This window comes from Aulonocara sp. 'chitande type north' Nkhata Bay, linkage group LG12 (genome assembly GCF_057382095.1).
Source record: "Aulonocara sp. 'chitande type north' Nkhata Bay isolate Kocher_YH1m ecotype deep benthic linkage group LG12, A_spYH_male_GT1.1, whole genome shotgun sequence".
Taxonomy (NCBI): Eukaryota; Metazoa; Chordata; class Actinopteri; order Cichliformes; family Cichlidae; genus Aulonocara; species Aulonocara sp. 'chitande type north' Nkhata Bay.
Window position 1 is genome coordinate 38,646,858 of NC_141355.1, and position 21,798 is coordinate 38,668,655.

Sequence of the window (21,798 nt, forward strand, 5' to 3'; positions counted from 1 at the left end):
AGTTGTTGCCATTTTTGGGCAACAACCCAGAAATGTTTGAACAAAGAGCCTCCAGACACCCCGGAATCAATGAAAATAGTTCAGGACATTTCTGAAATCAGAATACTTTATTAATCCCAAAGGAAATTAGGGATCGACTGATCGCCAAACTATAACTTTAAGGCTGCACTACACAAATATCCCACTGTGACATTGTCTCTGCATGAACGAGCGCTGGACTCCTCAAACAGAAAAGCTTCTCGATGCTGGACAGTGACAGCACCCACCAGAAGATGTCAGACACTCAAGCCAGTCATGAAGTCCGTTGGTTCAGTCAGACACGTTCACACCAGCGTCCTGCTGGAGGTCATTTTGCTCTGGCAGTGTTCAGCATGTTCCTCTTTGCACCAAGGAGCACTTACTGGTCCCACTGATGGGTTATAGTCCTGTCCAGGTCTCCTGGAACGAGCTCCTTTTGTTTGCAGCAGTGGATTTGTTTTGGAGGAGCCAGACTTTAATTTTTAAAGTGGTCTTGAGCAACACTTCTGCAGCTTTCTGAAAGTCTTCAGGGTTTTTCTTTGGACTGTGTGATTTTTCCACTCTAGTCCTGATACCTGAGGATCTTTAAAAAAAAAAAAAAGAACCACTGACATATGAATCAATTAATCTCAGAATTTCCCCAGTTTTCTTGTAAAAGAGAAAAAAAAAAGGTTGATCTGAGGACTTGTTTTTATGCCTTTTACTCCAACACTGACCTCCCTGCTGCTCATGAACCACGGTTTTGTTCACAGGTCAGTTTCTTCATTAACTGGTATGAAACCGTTCTGCAGAAACGTCGAGCGGTGAGAACAAACCCGACACGTCTGGATTCTTTAATTGGTGTTTATTGTTACATGGTAAAGTTTAAGGCACTTCAAATCTCACGTGAGCATGAAAGTCAGTACCTTGATGAAAACTAGAGAACTTATTTTACACAGAAGGAAACTGGAGTCAAACGACCACCGTATGTACAACGTAATACATCTCTGCATTAAAAACTATACTCTGATAAATATATAACCTCGTGGATTGTTAAGTAGTAAAAGGAAATATTCAAAATACTGTGATTCTTCTTTTTAAATAGATACAAATCATTTGTATAAAAGTAAAACTTCTCCAGTTTAGCTCACGCCGACGTGACACCGGGATGTCGAGGCCAGCGGTATGTACAGGATGGCTGGATCGCGCTCCATCTCTGACGCTCGCAAACATAATTAAAAATAAAATCAAATGACGAGGGTTTGGTGCTCTTTATGATCAACACTGAGCATCAAGTAAAAAAAAAAAAAAAAAGGCATATTTTAGTTTAAAGGTTGGTCTGAACTCCAGAGTTTGTGACTTTGGACACGTTTCAGCCAGTCTGTGAAGCACCAGCTGCTTACATTCATATTCAAAGGGCACTTTGGGCTCGTCGTGGAGGCAAATGTGCACATAGATCAAAGAAAATCCAGAAATCTCATTGGTTGGTTGGGTAAATCCAGCGATGGGTAAGGCGTCGTGCATGAGAACCAATAGCAGCGCAGGGTTTGTGGGCAGAGGAGAGGCTGGGTTTAATCAAACATGCCCCTCCGGGTCGGACTCGGGGACGTTTTTCTGCCGAGTCGAGGCGTTCCCTAAAAAACACACACACACACACACACACACACACACACACACACACACACACACACACACACACACACACACACACACACACACACACACACACACACACACACACACACACGATTATTAGGAAGGAGGTTCTGAAATGTGTGACGAAGCTTCCATGATTTGGTGCAACATTAAAATAGCGACTCACTGGTGACTGGGCTTTGGAGAAGTTGACGTGAGCATAAAGCAGCACTGCGATGTCCTTGTGTCCCGCTTCCAGAGCTATGGACAGAGCGCTGCTCTCATCCTGGTGGAGCAAACAAAATAAGTCAGCATGACCAAAAGAACAGCAGCTACACACCTGCAGTTCTTCTCTAATGTTTAGAAACCAGTGGGTCCAACATTACAGCAACAAAGTTCTTCTACACAACTCACACTGTCGCTGAGCGTGGCGTCACAGCCCGGCCGGGCCAGCAGCAGCTTGACGATCTCGACGTGGCCGTGCTCGCTGGCGCACATGAGCGCCGTCGAGCCCTCGTCGTCCTGGATGTTGACGTCGGCGCCGTGAGCCAGCAGAGCTCGAACCATGTCCATCCTGCCGTGACTGACCGCCAGCATCAGCCCCGTCTGGCCGGCCTGCGGCGGGGACAAAAGCACGGTGAGCAAACCCGACGCTTCCGGCCTCCACGCCGACGCGTTCGTGCAAATATCAACTCTGAACTAAAACGGTTTCATTAAACGAAGAGCTCTGATCACACAGCTGCCGTTTTCAATGAAGCCACACAAACATCCACAGTATCACAGCACAGCCAGTACAACTGTACGGTGGGCGGAGCCTGGGTGAAGCAACGATGCATGGTTCAGGTAAAGAAGGAACAATCATCCAGATGATTGATGTTACTGTTTATTCATGATCACAGGATGCAAACAATCCTTTTCTATATTTCAACATGTTTGAAAACTCTCCTAGAGGCAGTTCGACGTTGGTTTGTGTTCATCACAAACACACCGAGTGGCACCAGGTCAAAATCTCTCCAGCAGCTCTGAGAAGCTTTGTCTGGAAGCAGTCCACGCTAACGGGTCGTGTTCCCGGTGAAGCTGCATCGTTCCCAAACACGACTCCAGATCAAATGTTCAGTATTTCACAAACTTAAATTTGTCTCACTTTTAAAAGTCCAGGCCGTTACCCTTCTCCACCACACGGTGTCACTAAAGTGCAATTTTCCCCCTTCAGCAGCTCCAGAGGTTTAAACTAAACTCTGTTTAAACTCCTGCAGGCAGTCGTTCATCGACTCATGTTTAGCTTCATTTGTGCATTTCTGATTTTTTCAGTAACGTTCCCGTTTCTGCTCCGTCCATCGTGCACGTTTCATTTCTGCTTTTGCTTCGTTTGCTTTTTAGGTCGCAGAGCGACTCTGCTCTTGTCTGGCCATCGTGACCTTCGTATTACTGCTGCGACCTTTTGACCTCCTCTCACTGACCTGACTGGCGCGTGCGTTGACGTCACCCTTGCCGAAGAGCTCCTCCACAATACGCATGTCCCTGGGCGTCTCCACGGCTGCGAGCGCGGCGAGCATGATGGGGGTGTATCCCGCCTTGTTCTGCTGGTTCACATTACACACGTCTGAAACACACACCAACACAGACAGTTTAAAACTTCCAGAAGGTTGGACAAAGACATTTTTGTCAGTGGTGGGTTGGGGGGGGTCAGCCTGGACACTGACTCGTCACCATCAGTCAACGATGTCACAGACGTGTCAGCACGTGACGCTTCTGTCAGTCGCTTCTCCTCGTGAATAAACAAAAAGGAAACACTCGAGTCGTACCGTCTGCTCCTCCTCACACTCTCTACAAGCTGAACACGCCAACATGGAGGGGGAAGAAACCCGTCAGAGGCCGGATGGGAGCGAAGCGAGCGGAGGCCTCAGCTAGAACTGGGACGGACAAAGGCTGCAATGGGAGGAGGGGGCGGAGACGGCGTCACGGACACAAGGACACAAAAGGCAGAGGAGACAAAAGGCCTTCAGAGCAGCGAGTGGCCGCGACCTCATCACAGTCTATTGAGCCTCCGCGGAGCTCGCTGTGTGGGAGCGTCAGCGAGGACGAGAAAACTTTCCTGTCTTGGAGCCCAAATGTGAGCGTCCGTGTCGTCTACGTGTTCTTGGTGACATTTAACTCACACGTGCAGATTTCCTGCCCGAGCTTTAAAATATATTTTCTCACAGGAAGATATGGAAATGCAAACAGACCGTTTCTAGTCCTGCTGACTGGAAGTCAGTCACTGCCACCACATTTAACCACTCTTTATTACAACTCTGAGTCCAAACAAGCCTCGAGCCTGAGAGGAAGGCGGAGGAGCTGGAGGAGCCCCCTCCTGCTGTGTGGAGACAGCACCAACCGAAGCCGTTTGTATCCTTGTATCCTCACTTTCAGTGTTTTCCTTCATCGTCTTCCAGCGTGAAGCCGTGTCCCGCCTGCATCTGTGGCTCTGCATCACGAGGTCACTCAGCTGCCTTTGTGTCAAACTATCAGATAATTATTTTGCTGTTAACAGCAGGAGCTGCGGGGACAGAGAGGGAGGATCCTCCTCGACTGTCAGGACGGAGGAAAAAGGAGGTGAAGCACGAGGAGAAACCAGGAAGACAAAAAGGTGAAATCTGACCATCGTGACATCTGAGACGTTTTATAGACAACAAATAAAGACTGCACGTCCCTCAACATGAACGTCTCACTGCTCTGTGCCCACATCAAGTTAAATAAAGTTTTTTTTAAGTTGAACTTCATCCTACCCGCAGCGCTCCACCAGTGAACGAGCCGAGGACTTACAGGATGGACAGACGGTCTGCTGTCTTCAGTTTTTACATTTAGAAAACAAACACAAACAAACAGTATAAATGGAGAAGAAGAAGCTGGAGGCGGGAGATGAAGCCCTCCCTCAGCAGCGCCTCTCCTGGGAGCCGATCGCTTCAAAGCCGCCTCGCACGAACGCAGCTCTCACCTGCATCCAGCAGCTTCTTCACCACCTGGAAGTTTGAGTGTGAAACGCTGTAGTGCAGCGCCGTGTTGCCGTTGCCGTCGGCCATGTTGACGATGTGGCGCAGCACGGCGGGAGAGAAGTCCGTGAAAGCTCCCAGGTAGTCCTCCACCATGGCCGCCACCGCCGCCTTCTGGCTGGACACGCGGAACCACTCGTGCTGCACCGTGTTGAGACAGCCTCTCTGCACAGACAGGAAGTGACCATCAGCACGCCGACAGGCAAATTTAACTAAAGGCCCAGCTCTGGGTGCACAGTGGGCGTGTCACACTGAATCCACTGTGGTGACTGGTCAGCGCTGCGCTCCAAACCACGTTTCATGACATCGTTTAACAAACAGCTGATCAGATTCCTCACCAGGTCTTTGTTGGTCACAGCCTTGGAGTCACTGAGGTGCGACTTGAGAACGTCGCATGCAGCCAGCATCTTCTCGCTCAGCTCGTACCTTTGAGTCGAGGTCAAACAGACGTCATTCTTCTAATAGCTTCAGCCTCATCCTAACACAACTGATCAAATTTACAGACAGAAAAATATCATCATGATTTCATCTTCTTTACTCGCCTCTCTCTCGTCTCCTGCTTCTCTGAACTTTCCTCGTCATCCTTCTTGTCCACGTCCTCTGCTCCCTCGGGCTGGAACTCCTCCCTCAGGCTCTGCCCCTCCACTTTCTGGTGTTCCTCCTTTCCTCCGTACCCCTCCTCCTCCTCCTCGTCCTCTTCGTCTGACCCAGAGGAGCTGCTGTCCTCTGAGCTGGAGTCGTCACTCGACGTAGTCTCGTATCTGCGCCACGAGGGGGCGACAGAGGTGCAGAAACAAAGATGTGAGTGCAGATCAGCAGCTCGGGTTTCATATTTGCGAACAACACTAACGAGCTCGTGAGGCTCGGCGTCGACGCAGCTGAGCAAACGTGAGCCCTGCCACCTTTGACCTCAGCCGGGACACCAAAACACTGAAAAACTCTCACGCTGCAAACTTCTGATTAAAAACATTCTCACCCTCCGTTCACCCCGACGAACTGCAGGTTCTTCTTCGTGCCGTTGGAGTCGGCTCGGCCGTCTTTCTTCTTCATGATGGATTTCAGGGTGCTCTGCCCTGCAGGAGACGCAGAACATCGTAAACCAGAGCCGACAACATGACACGTAATCCAGAATCAACTTAAACTCATCTGATAAATCGAACAGGCTGCTTTAAAACAGGGCTGTGTGTTTATCGTTAATAAAAATCACTTTGATTTGCAGAATGCTTTTGTTTCCTGAGCGACAGAATCACGTTTAACTGCCGTCATGTGATGATTGTGTGTTCACATATTTTTGAACACTGCAGATATTCAGACGTCACTTATGAACAAAGATACGTTCCTCGTCAGGACTTCATCTCAAACAGACCCTCGTCACTAAATGAATAAACAATAAGATTAAATCAGATCTCTGACATCTGTAAGCTCCAGCTTCTATATTTCACCTCTGTTCATGAGCGCAGCGCCCCCTGTTGGAATCATGTTAAACAGCTGGACTATTTAGGCTCCCTTTTGTTTACAGCCGTGTGTGGCTGAGACAGTATTACAGGACTGTGACAGACACACTTATCTGGAGTTTATGCATCATTAAAATAAGACCATTTATGTTTCCGTTATTTATAGTGTGTAAGGTGAGACTTTTCGGAGTGCAAAGTGTTTTTCCTTCGTCGTTTCCGTCTCTTTCCCATGTTTCATCACGATCCTCCTCATAAAATCATCCCTCCAACTCTCCTCCTGCATAATTAACACACCATGTAACTAAATAGCCCATTGAGCTGGTTACAAAGAGCCGATAACGCCTGAATGCTCCACTAAAAGTTCTGACATGATCGAGAGCTTTGGCAGAGACGAAAGCAGCCATTAAGTGTCCGTCTCATCTGTCCGTGAGGCGCTGGAAGCCGACTCAAAGCCCGAAGTATCTCAGTCATTTTAAGTAGAGGCCTCGAAAACCGAAATACCAGCAGAGCGAGCCAGAAACACTCAGCACATCTGCCAGGACTTGCCTCCACCGAGGGGCCTCCTTAACGCCGCGGGGAGTTCATGCATCAGCATGCAGGAGCTGCATGTGTACACACAGGCGCGTGCGCTGCTCATTAGCAACAGAGTCGTTCAGCACGCTTCCCGTGTTTTGACAGCTGGGAGTGAGAGTGGCGTGAGCCGCTCGTCGGGCCGATGACGGCGCTCGTGGTGGCGTTTCACACGTCACCTGGCGTCTGCGCGAGGTAACCTCCTACAGTCAGCTCAGGTGAGGTAACGCGCACCTTACAGCAGCCGGGTTGTGAAAGAAGCGTTTGAATGTTCTGCTGAGGGGCCGTCTCTACAGCCAGCAGACCACAGCCTAAACATCTGGTCAGATAACTTAGGAAAACATCTGCTTCACGCTCCAGAGCCTCGCTCTTACTGTTCTGGCGCTCTGCTTCTGCACAGGAACAGGAACTAAAGCTGAAACAGTGACTTCAGCTCGCAGTGTTTATAACCCTGATAAATGGACTCGGGGGCCGAAGAAGGCAAATAAGATGTGTTTGACTCTCAAACTGAGCAACAGAGTCCAAAAAGCACGAGCTGACAATCTGATTCATGTTCCTGGGTCACAGAGCATCAGACATCAGCCCGTCTGCTGTGGAGGGAAAACCTTTGAATCATGTTAAGGTTCAGCACTTGACCATAAGACGTAGCAGTCAGGTGGGTGTGGCTGCAGCACCAAAATAAAACTGATTGAGCTAAAAGCAGAAGCAACACAGATCTGGGAGTCTATGATACTCGAAACCACCTTCAGCCTCCAGACCTCCATCTCAGAACCTGCAACCTCCACAGTCAGGACAGGGGTACATTTACACTGTCAGAGGCGTGGCCTGGAGCACTTTTGGCTGTCCAATTAGGATGAAGCTGTAGTATTTTATCAGGAAGTTCATTAGAAATAACGAGCAGGCGTCTGTGGGACGCCTCAGAGTCTCTGGACTAGCCAGACTTGTTAGCATTAGCTCAAAACTACCCACAAAACAAACAGAAACTTCAAGATGTTGATTCCAACTACAGACGGCAGTGGCAGGTCCATCTTTTATATGCAGCTTGTAAACTGCAGCGCTCTTAAAATATTTAATATTGGAATAATAATAACAACAATGAGCTGTGTTGTTGCAGTCGCACCATGCAGCGCTGTAGACATCTGGAGGTCCATGCGGCTCTTCTGCTCGGCCGCACTGATCTGCTGCTGCGACGGCGTGTTCGCAGGCGTATCCGCTGCTGTGAGGTCAGGTGACTTCTCCACGTGCTTCGCCCCGACAGACGACAGCTGGAGCTGCTGACTGCTCTCTGACAAGGGGAACAAAAGAAAAGGTCAGGCAGGTTTAGACATTTTGAGCTCTGAACGTTCACTTTGTTACCGTCTGAAACGACAGAGCGCCACAGAGGCGAGGAGCGATTTGAGATCCAGTTTTCTAAATCAAGACAGTTTTTCACTCCTCTGATTTGAAGACGGCAGCATTCAGTAGGAAAAAGGCTCTTGGTGCTCCAAGGAGCAGCATCAGCCGTGACTTTAATGTAACTGTGTGCTGAATGTTGATGGCAGGAGTAAAGTCACAAGAACGGGATAAAAACAAAAGAGGAAACGTGTGATGACATCGCAAAAGAGGCCAGAAAGGAGCACAGAGTCGCCGCGTGCTCATCTGCAACAACGTGTGTTATGTAAGGGAGAAGGAGCCATGAATCAGCATCAGCAGGGAGCTGTTAGTGAAGGCAGGGCGGCCCGCAAAAACAACAAGTGGAAGAATGGTGCGACATTACTGCCTCCTGAAAGAAATGAGCTCATTGTTGGTTCAAGTCCAAAGGCCCTGCCACATTTTTCAGGGTCACAGATCAGCACAGCCTGTCTGATCCTATCAGGATTCTCTTTACACGTGTGTGACAACCCCACCCCCTAAACTCCAAACCAGCACCCACCCTTCAGTCCTGAACTACACCTTGATTCAGCTCATTAGAACACTGACATGCATACAAATGTGTCTGAGACGAGCAGCACTCGTCCAGGGCTGAAAAACCTGCAGTTCCTCTAATGACCACTTGAGGCAGTCCCCATAGACTCCCATGTTAAAACTTTAACTGTAGCTACTGCAAACTTCACATCACTCAGCTGAATGTCGACAGGTTTGTGCCGTCACAGCTGTCTGTAACCCGTTTAGGCCTATCGGAGCTTAAACGTAACATTTTTAAATCCTGGTAGAATTGCAACCACATAAGCTGGCGCACTTTTTTTGTATATGAAACTGGAGGAGTTGAAATTGCATAACATGCATTCAATTTTTTTCCAAATGGCTTTGCAAAAAAAAACAAAAAACAAAAAAACAACAAAAAACAAAACATAAAAATCACTGCAACAACAAAAACATAATAATCCTGAAACACGCTTTGCCAATCTGATCAGCTGTTTGCAGCACTTCCTACATCAGCGCAAACCATCGCATGTTCACCATCACCTGTCAAAACCGGACGTGACGTCATGTTTTGGGGAAACGTAGTTTTTCCTTGCAGCGCCTCTCAAAGGTTTACTGTGTTTATGAAAGTTCATGCCTTTCTGTACAGTTTCTGGGAGGCTTAATTGACCTGTTGGAAGTAGATTCTCTTGATGCTGTTTTTTTTATAATAGTTATTTCGTTTTTCCTGCAGTTAATAAAAAAACATTGTATCTCAAAAATGAAACTATGAAGACACTTGAAATTTCTTTAAGTAGAAACATGTGTAAAAAAAAAATAAAATCCTTTTTTTGTAGTTTATTGCACTTCTTTTGCAATATGTGTAGTTATTATGGATTTAATGCACACACATTATTAAAATTTGGGATATAACGTTTGTATTGCTGCATAGCAAGTTGAAATACTCCCAGAAATGCCTACAGCATGTAAAAATATAAAGATAAGCACGAGGTCTGTGCTGTAGTTTTGAGTGAAGGAGGCATTTCAGTATTTTATGAATTTGTTACTTTGCTTTCATACAAACGAAATAATAACTTTAGGTTTGGAGGAAATGCTCGCTTTCAAAATGGAGAAGCAAACATGAAGAGGATGAAATGGAAATCACATCATCTCTGTGACAGCGGAGCAAACTCCATCAGCTGAGGACGATCAAATGACACGATCGTTAGCTACAGAAGAGCCATTATCATAATGGGAGGAAAGCTCGAGTCGGTCTACATGTCAGACTCTAGTCTGATATAATAAATAAACAGTACCCTCACCTTCTTTTGACTCCGCCTGCAGCTTCAGGATGTCCTCGGCGCTCCCGTACTTCATGACTGAGTTGATGGATGACAGTGTGCTGACCAGCTGACTGTTGATGACCCCAAACTGGGACTGGGGCTGGCCGAATGCCTCCGCCAGCTCGGTATAGTTCTCGGCCAGCAGCATTTGCTGCTCCTGCAGCAGCTTCTGCACGCGCTCGATGTAATGGTCCAAGCTGACGCCACCGTGCGCCTGCAGGGCGGCCGGATCAGCGTGCACAGCGGCCGGCGCAGGCTTCACCTCTGCCGTCTCCTGGCTGCCGATGCTCGCCACAGACTCAGCTGGCTGGGAGGGGCCACATGCTATGTTTCTGGTTTTTAAACCAACCAGGAAATTCTCATGGACGCTCACTGGCCCCACCCCGCATTCTTTGGTTTTAGTTGAGCTCAATTTGCCGGGCAAGAGCTCCACGTCCGAGGTGGTTCCAACGGCGATCGAACGCATCTTTGCCGTTGAGTGAACGTCTTTGACGAGTCCTTCTCCGGCAGCGACGGTCCGGGTTTCTGTGACCACCGTGTTGGTTTGCTTATCTGATGTAACCGACTCCATGTGAGTGAATGAGTCTGAGAGGACAGCGTGCTTCGTGTTCGTGGACTTGTGTGCAACTTCTGCCTCAGTGCTGGTCTCCTGAGTCAGGAACTCAGGAGCTGCCGTGACTCCAGAGTCCACTTGACTGACACGGTCAGTCTCAGTTCCTTGTGACACCAGCGTCTTGATGGGACTAACGATCACATCCACCGAACAGTCTCCACAGCCCACGGATCTCTGCTCTTTGCTGGCTTCCATCGCGGGTTCACCGAGGGTCAAGCTGTCCACCAGCTCCTCTGTGTTCACTCCCACCTCACAAACGCTGAGCTCTACGCCTACCTGCCGATGGCACGTCTCCACGTGCCGTCCTACACACTGGTCAGACACCTCCATCTGTTCGTGCACCACCCACCGGTCCATGGGGATATCCGGTCCTGTGGCGACGCTGTGCACAGAAGGCTGACAGGACACTCCTCTAGTCAGAGTCTGTGGACTTTTAGCAGTGCTAACATGGCTGAATTCCAGATGTTCGCCCACTCCCTGGCTGCGTGTCTGGACTTTCGCCTCCACACAAGCGCTGTACATCTCCGGCCTGACCATCAAACCTTTGTCTGCTTTTTTCTTGTTTGACCCACCGGCAGCTTGGAGCTCCAGTTTCAGCTTGCCCATCTCCATCTGATGAGTGGTTTCTTTGAGCTGCACCTCCAGGCGGTAGATCTTCTCCTTCAGGGAGTCGATGGTCTGCTGCTGGAGCTCGATCTCTTTCTCAGCTTCGCTGCTCATGCCCAGCATGGCCTCGGTGACGCCAACTGCAGTGCTCCGGATTTCCAGCCGCTCTGTAGACACCCCTGCGTCCCGAAAACAGCGTTCCTTCTCTGGCTTTCTTTGGGTGGCTGGAAGATTATTCATATTTTGATCAGTAACTATGCCAACAGACTTTTGGTGGGCCTGGTTCTGCGTGAGGTTTTGAGGCTGATTTTCATTTGCGTTGTCCTTGGAAGTCTTCTCCAGTGCTTGGACCTCAGCAGCCAGGCGTCTGAACTCCTCCAGCCTCTGAGCGCTCTGCTCCTGGGCTTCTGGCTCGATGATGTGCAGCTCCGTTTCCTTTTGGATGGGGCCCGGGTTTTCCATTTGGTCAGCGCAGCCTACACTGTAGGAACGTTTGCGGAAGCCGCCAAGACCTTGACCTTTTGATTGAGCAGCCAACTGTCTTTTCTCCTCCTGCAGAACGGCAATCTTCACCTGCAGGATGGGAATGGTTTTCACCTGCTCTTCCAGCTCTTTCAGCTTCTTGAGCGCCACGACCATCTGCTCCCGGATTTGCTGCAGGTGTAACGGGCTGACGTTCGTTACCGGGGTAGCCACGCCAGAGCTCATGGGGCTGTGGCGGATGGAGCTGCCCCTGGATGGTGGGTAATAGGGGTTATACTCTCCGTTAGGGAGATGACCGTTGATGGGCAGAGTCTGATAGGTGTTGGGAGAGATCTGGCTTGTGCCTATGGAGCCAGAGTAGGAGGACAGCGAGCTGCTGGAGCCCATACCACCGAAGCTGGCGAGACGCCGGCGGGGCATCGGAGGCTCGCTTAGCGGCTGCAGAAGCGCACGCTCCTGCTCCAGCCGACGGCGGGTCTCCATGAGGGTCTTCTCCACTTGAGGGTTGTGCCGAGGGGCAAACCTGGGCGACGGCGGGGGGAGGAGCTGTTTCTGCTCTGCAATGCTTGAACACGGCTGATGCAGAGGCACCTCACAGGCTGCCCTGGAGAGGGTGGGGGTCAGCGGGGCAGCGGCCCTGTTGGTGAAGAAGACCGGGGACTGTTTGCCGTCACTGTTGGAGGAGGACAGCGAGTCTGTGGAGGTCCATTCAGCCTGAGCGCCGACCCCGCCAGTGCTGCCCCGAGGCACCGCCGAGGGTTTGGCCACTTTGGGCTTCCTCTGGATACTCAGCTTCTTAATAGTGTTGCCCCTCTCGATGTCGTCAACATACTTGAGGAAGTCCAGGTCTAACTGATAACCATAAGGAGTTTCAACATAGTAGGCGGCCTCAGAGTCCTTCTCGTCTTCTGTGCTTGGGCATCTTTGTCCTCTTTCTGTAAGAGAGACCACAAAAATGTATTAGTGTCGCTTTAATGCTGGAAACAGACCGATTTATAGACTCGTACATACTGAGAGGATCTACTGAGCAAGTCTGTGACAGTGTGAGAGTCAGGAAAATCATTTATCCTGTTAATTTGAGACATAAAATCACAATAATCCCACTCTTACATATACATAGATCTATGCACATTTTATTCAGCCACATGGTAAAAACAGGAGGAGGAAAATAAAGAGGACAAATCCACAAATCCCAACAGCTTCATCTGATCCGACTCTTAACGTGCAGGTATTTTCTTTGTTTACACAGAGTTAGTCTAATGCTCGCAGCACACTGCCGGCACCTCTGGCCACAGACGGTCGTCATCATTTGACAGAGCGAGTACAAACATCTCAAATTTCTCACATCTCTGCATCTCACATAGTTTGGGTCCAACTAAAACATTATCTGCCAAAATAATTAGCACTCAGGCTTTTCCACAAAAGCGGCAGGAGATTTAAAACAAAATTAATCTGTCAAAGTCGGCTCACCGAGGTGTGACGAAACCAAAGGTTCAAAGCTGTGACACAAACAGACCGTCGCTTCCAAAGCTCACATAAGAAAGAAGGCAAAGGGCTCTGAGAGGCGACGTCAATATTCCCTCGTTCAAAATCCATCCAGTGTCCACGTTTTAGCTGTTACAGGCAGAAGTGACCACGAGCTATCACCCAGTTAAAAGAGCAGCTACGGGCCAATCAAAGCTGCTTAAATCAAAGTCCAAACTCCAACACTTCCAGCTGAAAATGCCCTCCGTCACAGCCAGGCCGCCGCATTCACACCGCGTTGGCTAAATACAGAGGCTTGTTCTTGGTATGCCTGGAACTCTCAGTGACTAAAGCAAACACAGGCTGGAAATAAACAGCCCTGCTCTTCCCTTCCAGTCCGCCCAGCTCCTTTCCATTCAGCAACAGGAGGAGGGAACTACAGGGATAAGCCTGCTGCTAAAACCTCTGCATGTGTTGCTCAAACTTCACTCACCGCACACCAGCAGCTCTTTAACTGGACGTTTCCTCCTCTGCTCCTCTCGGCTTCACATTCACGGCTCTGTGCTGGGATCGCAACTACGCCTTCTCCTCACTCTGTGCTCGCTTTCACAATCCTCTCTCCACACGGGACATAAAAAGCTCCACTATTGGTGTAAACTACACGCAGCGCTGCTCTGGTGCACCATTGGACAGCTGCTTCCTCCAATCGTGTGAGGCTAGAGCCGGGCGCTTCCCTTCCTAAATAAGAGTCCTGTTATGCATGGAGGGGAGGTGAACCCACAACAATAACAGTCTGTTCTTGACACCAGTCACACTTTTACACTGGTCTATGCTCCATGATACAAAGACTCATCCGTGACTTACAGTCAGTTTGTGTCCACGCCTTTATTTTCAGAAGTTACCTTCGTTTTTCTACCAGGTAAAGAAAACTGAGGGGAAACACCTGAGTGCACGTACGCGCACACACACACACACACGGAGTGACCTGGTACGTGCACGGCTAAATCTACCCCCTCAGTGTTCAGCCTGTGATGACAACACTGCATGGATTCCAGTTCAATTCCATTTATATGGCACCAAATCACAGCAGCAGTCGCTTCAAGGCGCTTTATGCTGTAAGGTAAAGACTTTATTTAAATCATGCTGTGTCACAATTTTAAACTAGTCTGCACTCCTGACAGTTGTTTGGGGGGGAAAAAGCCAGTTTCCTCGTGTTTTCTGATTTTTTGTTTTTGTGAGCGTCTGACAGCTCCGTCTGCAGACAAAGCCCCGGCTGTTTTCTGCTGCCCTGAGAGTCACGTCCCGTTTTTCCCCCTGGTATAAATATTCTGAGCGCACAGTCACGGTCTTGTGCTGTCTGGTTTGGAGGAGTCCCCCTGTGGCACGAGCGCCAACCGGCCGTGTCGCATGTGACGGGCGGCTCTGTGGCACGGACACTCCAAACAGCTGAGCGATGACCTCATCAGCTGACAACTGATGGGGTCGGGCAGCAGGACAGCGAGAAGAGCCCGGGCGTCTGCTGCAGCTAGCAGCTGTGAGCTCGTCAGTCTGAGGGGTCACATGATAGTTAGCACAGCGAGGCTGCTGGACTTCATCTCCCTTCTTACAGACCACGTCTTCAGCCCTGCCTAAAGCCGTTTGCACAGCCATGAAAAGGAGGCATTATTCTGTTCCCCAAACTGAGCTGCACCAGTGTGACCAAGCCCTCGAAAACAGGACCTGCAAACTTCCCTCTTTATCTGCCTCAGCAGCCAATGAGAGGAGAGAGAGAAGCACATTTCTGGTTACAATTTGGTCATAAAATTATTTTCTCATTTTCCCCTGAACATCCTGGATGTTAAAACACCACATTACTGTCGTTTAGTGTATCCGGCCTGATGGTGGAATCGACCTTCTTGCTGTGAGGAAACAGTGCTGCTGTACGAGTTTTTAATTTAGCAAATTTAGGGACTCATCATACTTCCTCTCTTTTCCACCTCATTTTCTCCTCTTGCTCCAAAGCTCACAGCTCAGCCTGTTCGTGTGGGAATTTCAGCCTCGTTCTTTCAGCTGTGACCAGGTGGGTTTAACGCTCTGCTTCCAAGTGCAGAACAAACATACAAACAACTGAAATCATTATTTGAGGGTCCAAAAGTGCTTTAATCAGCTGATGAAGATAAGCCGTTTCCTCAGGTGATAATCATCTGACACTTTTTACAGAAAGTCTAATCGTCTCTGAACTCAAACCATTAATAAGCTGAGCTCCAGTATAAACAGCTGGTTTTTAATCGTTTAGTTTCAGGGGGATACATGTTTTTTTCTTACCCATCCAAGGACATTAAGACCAAATACAGCTATGAGCATGTGCACCGTGTATTAATAAAAGACAGAATAAACAAAAATGCCTCTTTTAGTCAAAGTCGTCCAGCACAGCAGAGTTTTAGTTTTGACCACACAGTTCCCGGCTCTGTTCCACTTCCCTCAGATATTCAAATATTTCTGCCTAATTATCTAAGGTGAGCCATATGTACAAGCTCACAGGCCACAATGAGGACTCGCAGCTCAAACAGAAACTTGCTTCAGAGTCAAACACCAGTTCCTCACACGTCCCTCTGCAGCCAAACTCAGCAGCACGCACCGTCGGTAACACGTTTCAGTCGTTTCCATGTCCACAGACACGTGAGCCACGTAAAACACCCCGAACTGTGTCTGAGCTTTTCTCTGCTTCTCCAATCAGCTGCTGAAAATGTCCAGCCTTCATTCATTCACGCCGCTCAAGCTCTCCGTGTTTGCTCTTAAAATATGGGACTGCAGGCCGGCCCGGGCCCCGATGTTGACGCTCTGAAGAAAAATATACAAGCGGGGCCGTGCTTATTTTACAGCGGCTCTGTAAAAGTTTAAATTTAGAGCTGACGAAAGCCTTTTAATTCCACAGCGCCATCAGACGCTGAATAAATGAGGCTACTGGGCTAAATGTGTCTGCCAGCTGTTTGTTAACCAGAGAAATTCAAGCCAAACTACCTGCTTTTACACACACACACACACACACACACACACACACACACACTTTAATTACCAGTTACAGAAGGTTACATCTCACCTTAGAGCACAGTTCCTCATCAGTCTGTGGACAGTTAGGGTGTCAGTAATCTTTAACTACATGTTTTAAATGTGTACGACCGGCCTGGAGTTAAAGCTGTTATGATCTGATAACATGTGCACTTAGGTGTGGTCCAAGACAACATTACGACCCACGCGTGGGGCGATCCGGGGGTATTAGGATAAATGAGTGAACTGCTCGTTAGTGATGGTAGACAAAATGAGTTTAGGCCCAACTACAAAGCACTGGGCCTTGTGAATATCTGAGAGACGCCGACATCCACAGAAGAAAACACTGGAGTGTTCAGATCTGAGCAAACTGCCCTTTTATTTAGATTTTAATCTTATCGGTTCTGCCCAACAGCTCACGTTCAATTTAAGTTCCTGCTCAAAAGGGATCGAGTCTCCAGTGTTCTAAGATCTTTAGTGACGCTCCAAAAAGTCCTGAAATAACAAAGAAAACAAACTTGTTTGGGAACACCCGTTTCACTGTTGGTACCTCACGTGTACATATTTACCAGTATCCAGTATGCACACGCTGCTTCTGGGTCTGAAAAGTGAAGTGTGCCTTTAACCTGTATTTTTTTGGCCTTTATCAGACAGGAAAGTGGAGACAGGGTGGCAGGAAGCCGTGCAGATAATGGTCTGGGATGGAGCCCAGCCGCACGATGAGACTGGAGTCTTCAGGTTTGTAGCTCACCTGTGTGCACAGGTACTGACCTAATTAATTAATGGCCACCAGGAGGCGGAACCTGTGGTTGCAAAGAGACTAAACGCCCTGCAGCAGGGGTGGGAAACTCCAGGCATGTTGAGGAGGTAATTCAGCCATTTAATCAGCTGTGTTGGGTCAAAAACAGCTAAAGCCTGCAGGACACCGGCGCTCGAGGCCTGGAGCTGGAGGAAACGAGCAGGTAACGTCACAGCACACCCGTCACATGACCCGTTCCAGTCGTATCCAGTTTCTTTCCTCAGGCCGTCGCTCTGACCAACACTTAGACACTCACATAGTGTCTGTACTTAAACAGCCCCCATACCTGCTGCCAAATCAAAGCATGCTATATAGTCGAGTCCTTGTGCGCTTACTGTATACATGTGTAACATTATCAAACCCTTATAACTCCATAATTTATCCCAACATCTTTGCACCAGTGCACTTATGTGCTACACGTGCCATTATCGTCTGTGATGTTGAGTTTGTCAGCGTTGCCTGTCGTCTGTTTGTTTACCTACACTGTGAGCAAAGAAAAGACTGCAGCCCAATTCCAAGCATGTGTCCACACAGTCTGTCTATAACGTTGATTTTGCAATAATTAACCTTTAACACAACCATCACTACCAACAGCATCCAGGAGAAACACTGAAAGACTCGTGAAATGCTTGAAAGAAGTGAAAGTGAACTCAGGGCTGTTCAGGATGTGCAGAGAAAAACTTGCAAACTCATTGGAAGTGCAGGGCTGTGCTCCGGCATAGCTGTGAGAGCCAAACATGATGCAAGCGCCTGGGTGGAGCAGCCTCCACCCGCCCGACGGCACAGAAACAGCTCTGATTTTACCCCTTCAGAAGACGAAACACTCGAGTTTGCTCAAAATGAGCTTCATACCAAAGTTTTGCGCTTTTCCTTATGAGGACTTGAATTCGGTCCCCACAACATGAGTAACACACAGACACACACGGAGCCTGGTATTTCCTGGCTCTGCCCGTGAGCCTAATTACTCCCAAGAAAAATAGAGCCAACGTTTGATCAACGCTGCAGCAGTTCAACACAACAAAGGCAAGACGCGTCCGTCCTCATCTGAACCCAGAACAAGACAAAAACACAAAGAGTCCATTAAAGCTGCACATTAGCTGCACGCAGGCCGGTCCGCTCGACTGTGGGCTTCTTCCAGGAACTCGCGGGGTCGCGCCAGACGCAGCTGCCAAATTCAACAATGATGATGCAGACCGAGGGAAATGTTTGGGCTTCCTCTGCAAACACTGAGGCACTTTGAAAAAATGTGCCCCTCTCTGGATTTTCTCATAGATGGTCAAGAAAAACATCAACGACAGTGTGCGGGCTGCTTCAAGTCAACCGACACGTAAATGTGATGATCCAGTTTCAGTTTGTATGGCTACGAGACGGTCGGAGTTAACGGGTTTGTGTTTTTGTTAAATACTTCTCCAGATATATTCAGTAACATGTTTTCACTGAGGCACAGATGTGTTTACTACACACATCTTTGGTTTAGTGAGTTAAACATACCAGCGTTTCATAATTAGCTGGTGGGACCATCGGTTTGGGTGTAAACTTATGAATGAATGTCACAGTTTAACGTCATGGTTACATTTTATTTTTAATTCAAGTTTAGGAAACTTTGTAATCTATGAGAGAAAATCCCAACAATCAAACGATCCTCTGAGCAGAACACGGGAAGAGCTGAAAGGAAGAACTCCCTTTTAACAGGAAGTGCCATCAAACGGAACGAGGCTCAGGAAGGCTCGGCACAGCCACCTCCTTGGACCTCCTCCTTTGAAAGAGGAGTGAAAGAAGCCATCTAGGTCTACTGTGAATGACCATCTTTGAACAGAGGGTGGGGCTTACGACACCAACTGTCTGCCATCTATGATCCAGTTTTGAGATCCTTTCCCTTAATGCCCACTCACATCCTGGGCCATCTGACCCCAGTAAATCAGACGATAGGGTGGGGTTGGGTTTCACAATGATCAATTTCACAAGGTTTCACCTGAAACCCTGGCTGATTGTGACCCACACCCGTATTCACACCTCGGCTCGTGTGATTAGGTAGAGGATCAATAGGGGGTCCATGACCCTCACAGGGACGCTCCACCATTTGACCTTAGAACTGAAGAAGCTTCTCGGATGAAACGTCTTCAGGGAAACTTAAAGTCCAGACGCTTTTCTTTCCAAGCTCCTTCGACTACGATGACCTGGATGACTGAGAACCTTCAGTCGCCTCCTTGGTGCTCGTGTACATTTCATAAAACTACTGAAACACCATTTTCAGCAGGAGACTCATTGAAGTGTACGTAATAATTTGGCTGATCTAGTGTGGCTGGTTTCTCACTTCTTGGTGCAAAAGAGTAACAAATGTATGCGACTGCCTTTGCTTCTGGAGCTGCAGTCACAGACAAACCTTTAAAGGAAACAAAAGGGTGACAGATGAACCTGCCATCATAACTTGGAAATGAGATAAATTCATATGAAACTCTGCACATTAAACAGGATTCTGCTCATTAAGATTTAGGACTGGATTTGTGTCTTTTAAAGATACGAGGGAAGCTTCCTGACTGCAAACGCATTAACTGATGCAACTTATGAGTGAGAGGAATCTGAATCACTGCACTGTGCTGCTTGACTGTGGAGGCGCATGCAGATGACAACAATGAAGTGATTAATGCTCAGAGAGACACGACCACACTTGGCACATCGGTGCTGTTGTGTAAAGACAGTAAGGGTCTGGAGCAGCCAGCTCCAGAGAGAGAAACAAACAACATTTACAAAGACGCAGCGTCCCGCCCCCTCCGGCTCACATCATTATCAACTCGAAGCTCTTACACAAACAGGAAAGTGACTGAAAGCTACCATGGGGGAGGTTTAAAAGGGCAGCTGGGTCCATTACTGCTACTGAAACAAAACCACTTCTGTGGGTTTACAGGAGCTGCAGGGAGTGGCCTCACTGGCCTGATGGCCACCGCGGTGTCCCCGTGCCGACCGGTGCCACTGAAGACCAGTCAGACCCATAATGGTCTGCTCCGAGAGACAACCCGGGGCTGGACCAGGATCTGAGTTTCAGGAGTAACACTTCACACTGCCCGATGTCAGCTTTGTGCAGAATATAAAATGATCACATCCTGAGTGTTTTCACTCCCCACTGGTCTAAAATAAATCAGGCCAACATTTTTGAGGAGAAGTATTTTAAGACTGTGGGATCAGTCCTGCAAACAGTGCTGGAGTCGCATTAAAGTCTGCTGAGGTTTTGTTTGGAAGAAATGTGCTTAATGGTTTGTTGCTCAATGCGCTGAGGCGTCCCACATCTGGCATTTATTCCAATCTGAGAGAAGCTTCATTCTCGAGCTTCAGATATGTAAGATGCATGCAGCACTCCAGTTTAAATATTACGCTGTTCAATGACTTTGGTTACAATTCTTCAAACAGTTGAAAACATGCAGCTTTTCAACTGTTTGTTTTGTGTTTTGGTTTTGTAGATTTTTGTAAGTCTGCACTTTCACCTCCTCTGATAGCTCAGACTCCCCCCTTCACACTGTAGCTGCTTTAGTTCAGCTCGAGCCAAGATGATAAGACAGGCTGAAAACAGGAAGTCTGGTGAGGAACAACAAATCCTTCTCAAAATTCAACAAGTGCAACATTTTCCACGTATCAGTTGTAATTTTTTACCATGATTGAGCAGCCCTGGATCACAGATCGACATTCTTCCCAAAGCACATCACCCACCTCTACAATAAAAGGTTAAATATCACCATCTGCTCTGCATTCTTTCACCGCGTCTGCCTGCTGACCACCAACACGACAGAGAGGCTATTTGTACGACGAGGAGTTCAGCGGTCTGAGGGTTCCTCGGGACAAACTTATTGTCGATGTGGCCACTGAAGCTCAGACTTTATCATGTTGAGAAACACAAGCAGAGTGGAGTGGTGATGGCAGACTGACACTCAGGACGGCGCTCCTGAAGCACCCGACCTGCATGCTGCACATTCCAGCAGGGATTTGGAAGCAAGAAGCTTCACGCTCTCCCGTTAGTCTACACAGGAATGAGAGCGCACACGTGTGTGTGTGTGTGTGTGTTTTCATACTGAAGTGCCAAAATTCTCTCTCCGTCAGAACTCTTTGCCCTTTGTGCTTCAGATATCACTGAATCTGGTTCGAGCCAAGATTATGATTATTCATTAAAAATATACTGTGGAATAAGGTTGGGCGATTTATTTATTTGTCCACGAGTAAGTTTGCTAATAATGATGAGCTAATAGAAGCAGTCAACAGAAAAAAATAAAACAAATAATAGCGCTGTTTTAACAGCACCCTCTTTCAGAAGCTGGTGATAGCCTAGCATACTCAGCTGGATGGTGGACACGTGCACGCTCGCCTCATTGGGGGCGAGCGTGGCTCAGGGGGTTGGGAATTGCATCTGCAACCGGAAGGTCGCCGGTTCGATCCCCGGGCTCTCTGTCCTGGTCGCTGTGTCCTTGGGCAAGACACTTTACCCTACTTGCCTACTGGTGTTGGCCAGAGGGGCCGATGGCGCGATATGGCAGCCTCGCTTCTGTCAGTCTGCCCCAGGGCAGCTGTGGCTACACCTGTAGCTGCCTCCACCAGTGTGTGAATGTGAGAGTGAATGATTAGTGGAATTGTAAAGCGCTTTGGGTGTCTAGAAAAGCGCTATATAAATCCAATCCATTATTATTATCATGTTCTTCCTGACGTCATACAGAGCCAAGAGTAAAGGAAAATAAAAACAAACTTTTGATCATAGGGACCCTCTGCTGATATGTTGAAACACCCACCACAGTGCATGTGAGCTCACACTTACTCACACAGCTGTTAGAGGCTGTTCAGTGTTTGAATGTTTGAATACAAGTTTGCACAAACAGCGTGTGAAGATGTTAAACTCTTGTCTCGAGGTCTGAAA

General features: G+C 48.3%; 1 protein-coding gene across 3 annotated transcripts in view; it reads right to left on the reverse strand.

The window, feature by feature from the left end:
• Nucleotides 1-129: 129 nt before the first annotated feature.
• kank1a (KN motif and ankyrin repeat domains 1a) overlaps nucleotides 130-21,798 on the reverse strand; it is a 50,303-nt gene continuing 28,634 nt past the window's right edge. For all 3 annotated transcript variants that reach the window (XM_086257709.1, XM_086257710.1, XM_086257711.1), the window contains exons 3-12: nucleotides 9,892-12,549; nucleotides 7,809-7,973; nucleotides 5,641-5,737; nucleotides 5,207-5,425; nucleotides 5,003-5,090; nucleotides 4,610-4,829; nucleotides 3,093-3,235; nucleotides 2,047-2,247; nucleotides 1,820-1,918; nucleotides 130-1,631 (exon numbers count right to left, since the gene is read on the reverse strand). In XM_086257709.1, coding sequence (XP_086113835.1) covers nucleotides 1,569-1,631; nucleotides 1,820-1,918; nucleotides 2,047-2,247; nucleotides 3,093-3,235; nucleotides 4,610-4,829; nucleotides 5,003-5,090; nucleotides 5,207-5,425; nucleotides 5,641-5,737; nucleotides 7,809-7,973; nucleotides 9,892-12,549 — 3,953 coding nt within the window. In that variant the 3' untranslated portion in view covers nucleotides 130-1,568. The remainder of the gene's footprint in view (nucleotides 1,632-1,819; nucleotides 1,919-2,046; nucleotides 2,248-3,092; nucleotides 3,236-4,609; nucleotides 4,830-5,002; nucleotides 5,091-5,206; nucleotides 5,426-5,640; nucleotides 5,738-7,808; nucleotides 7,974-9,891; nucleotides 12,550-21,798) is intronic.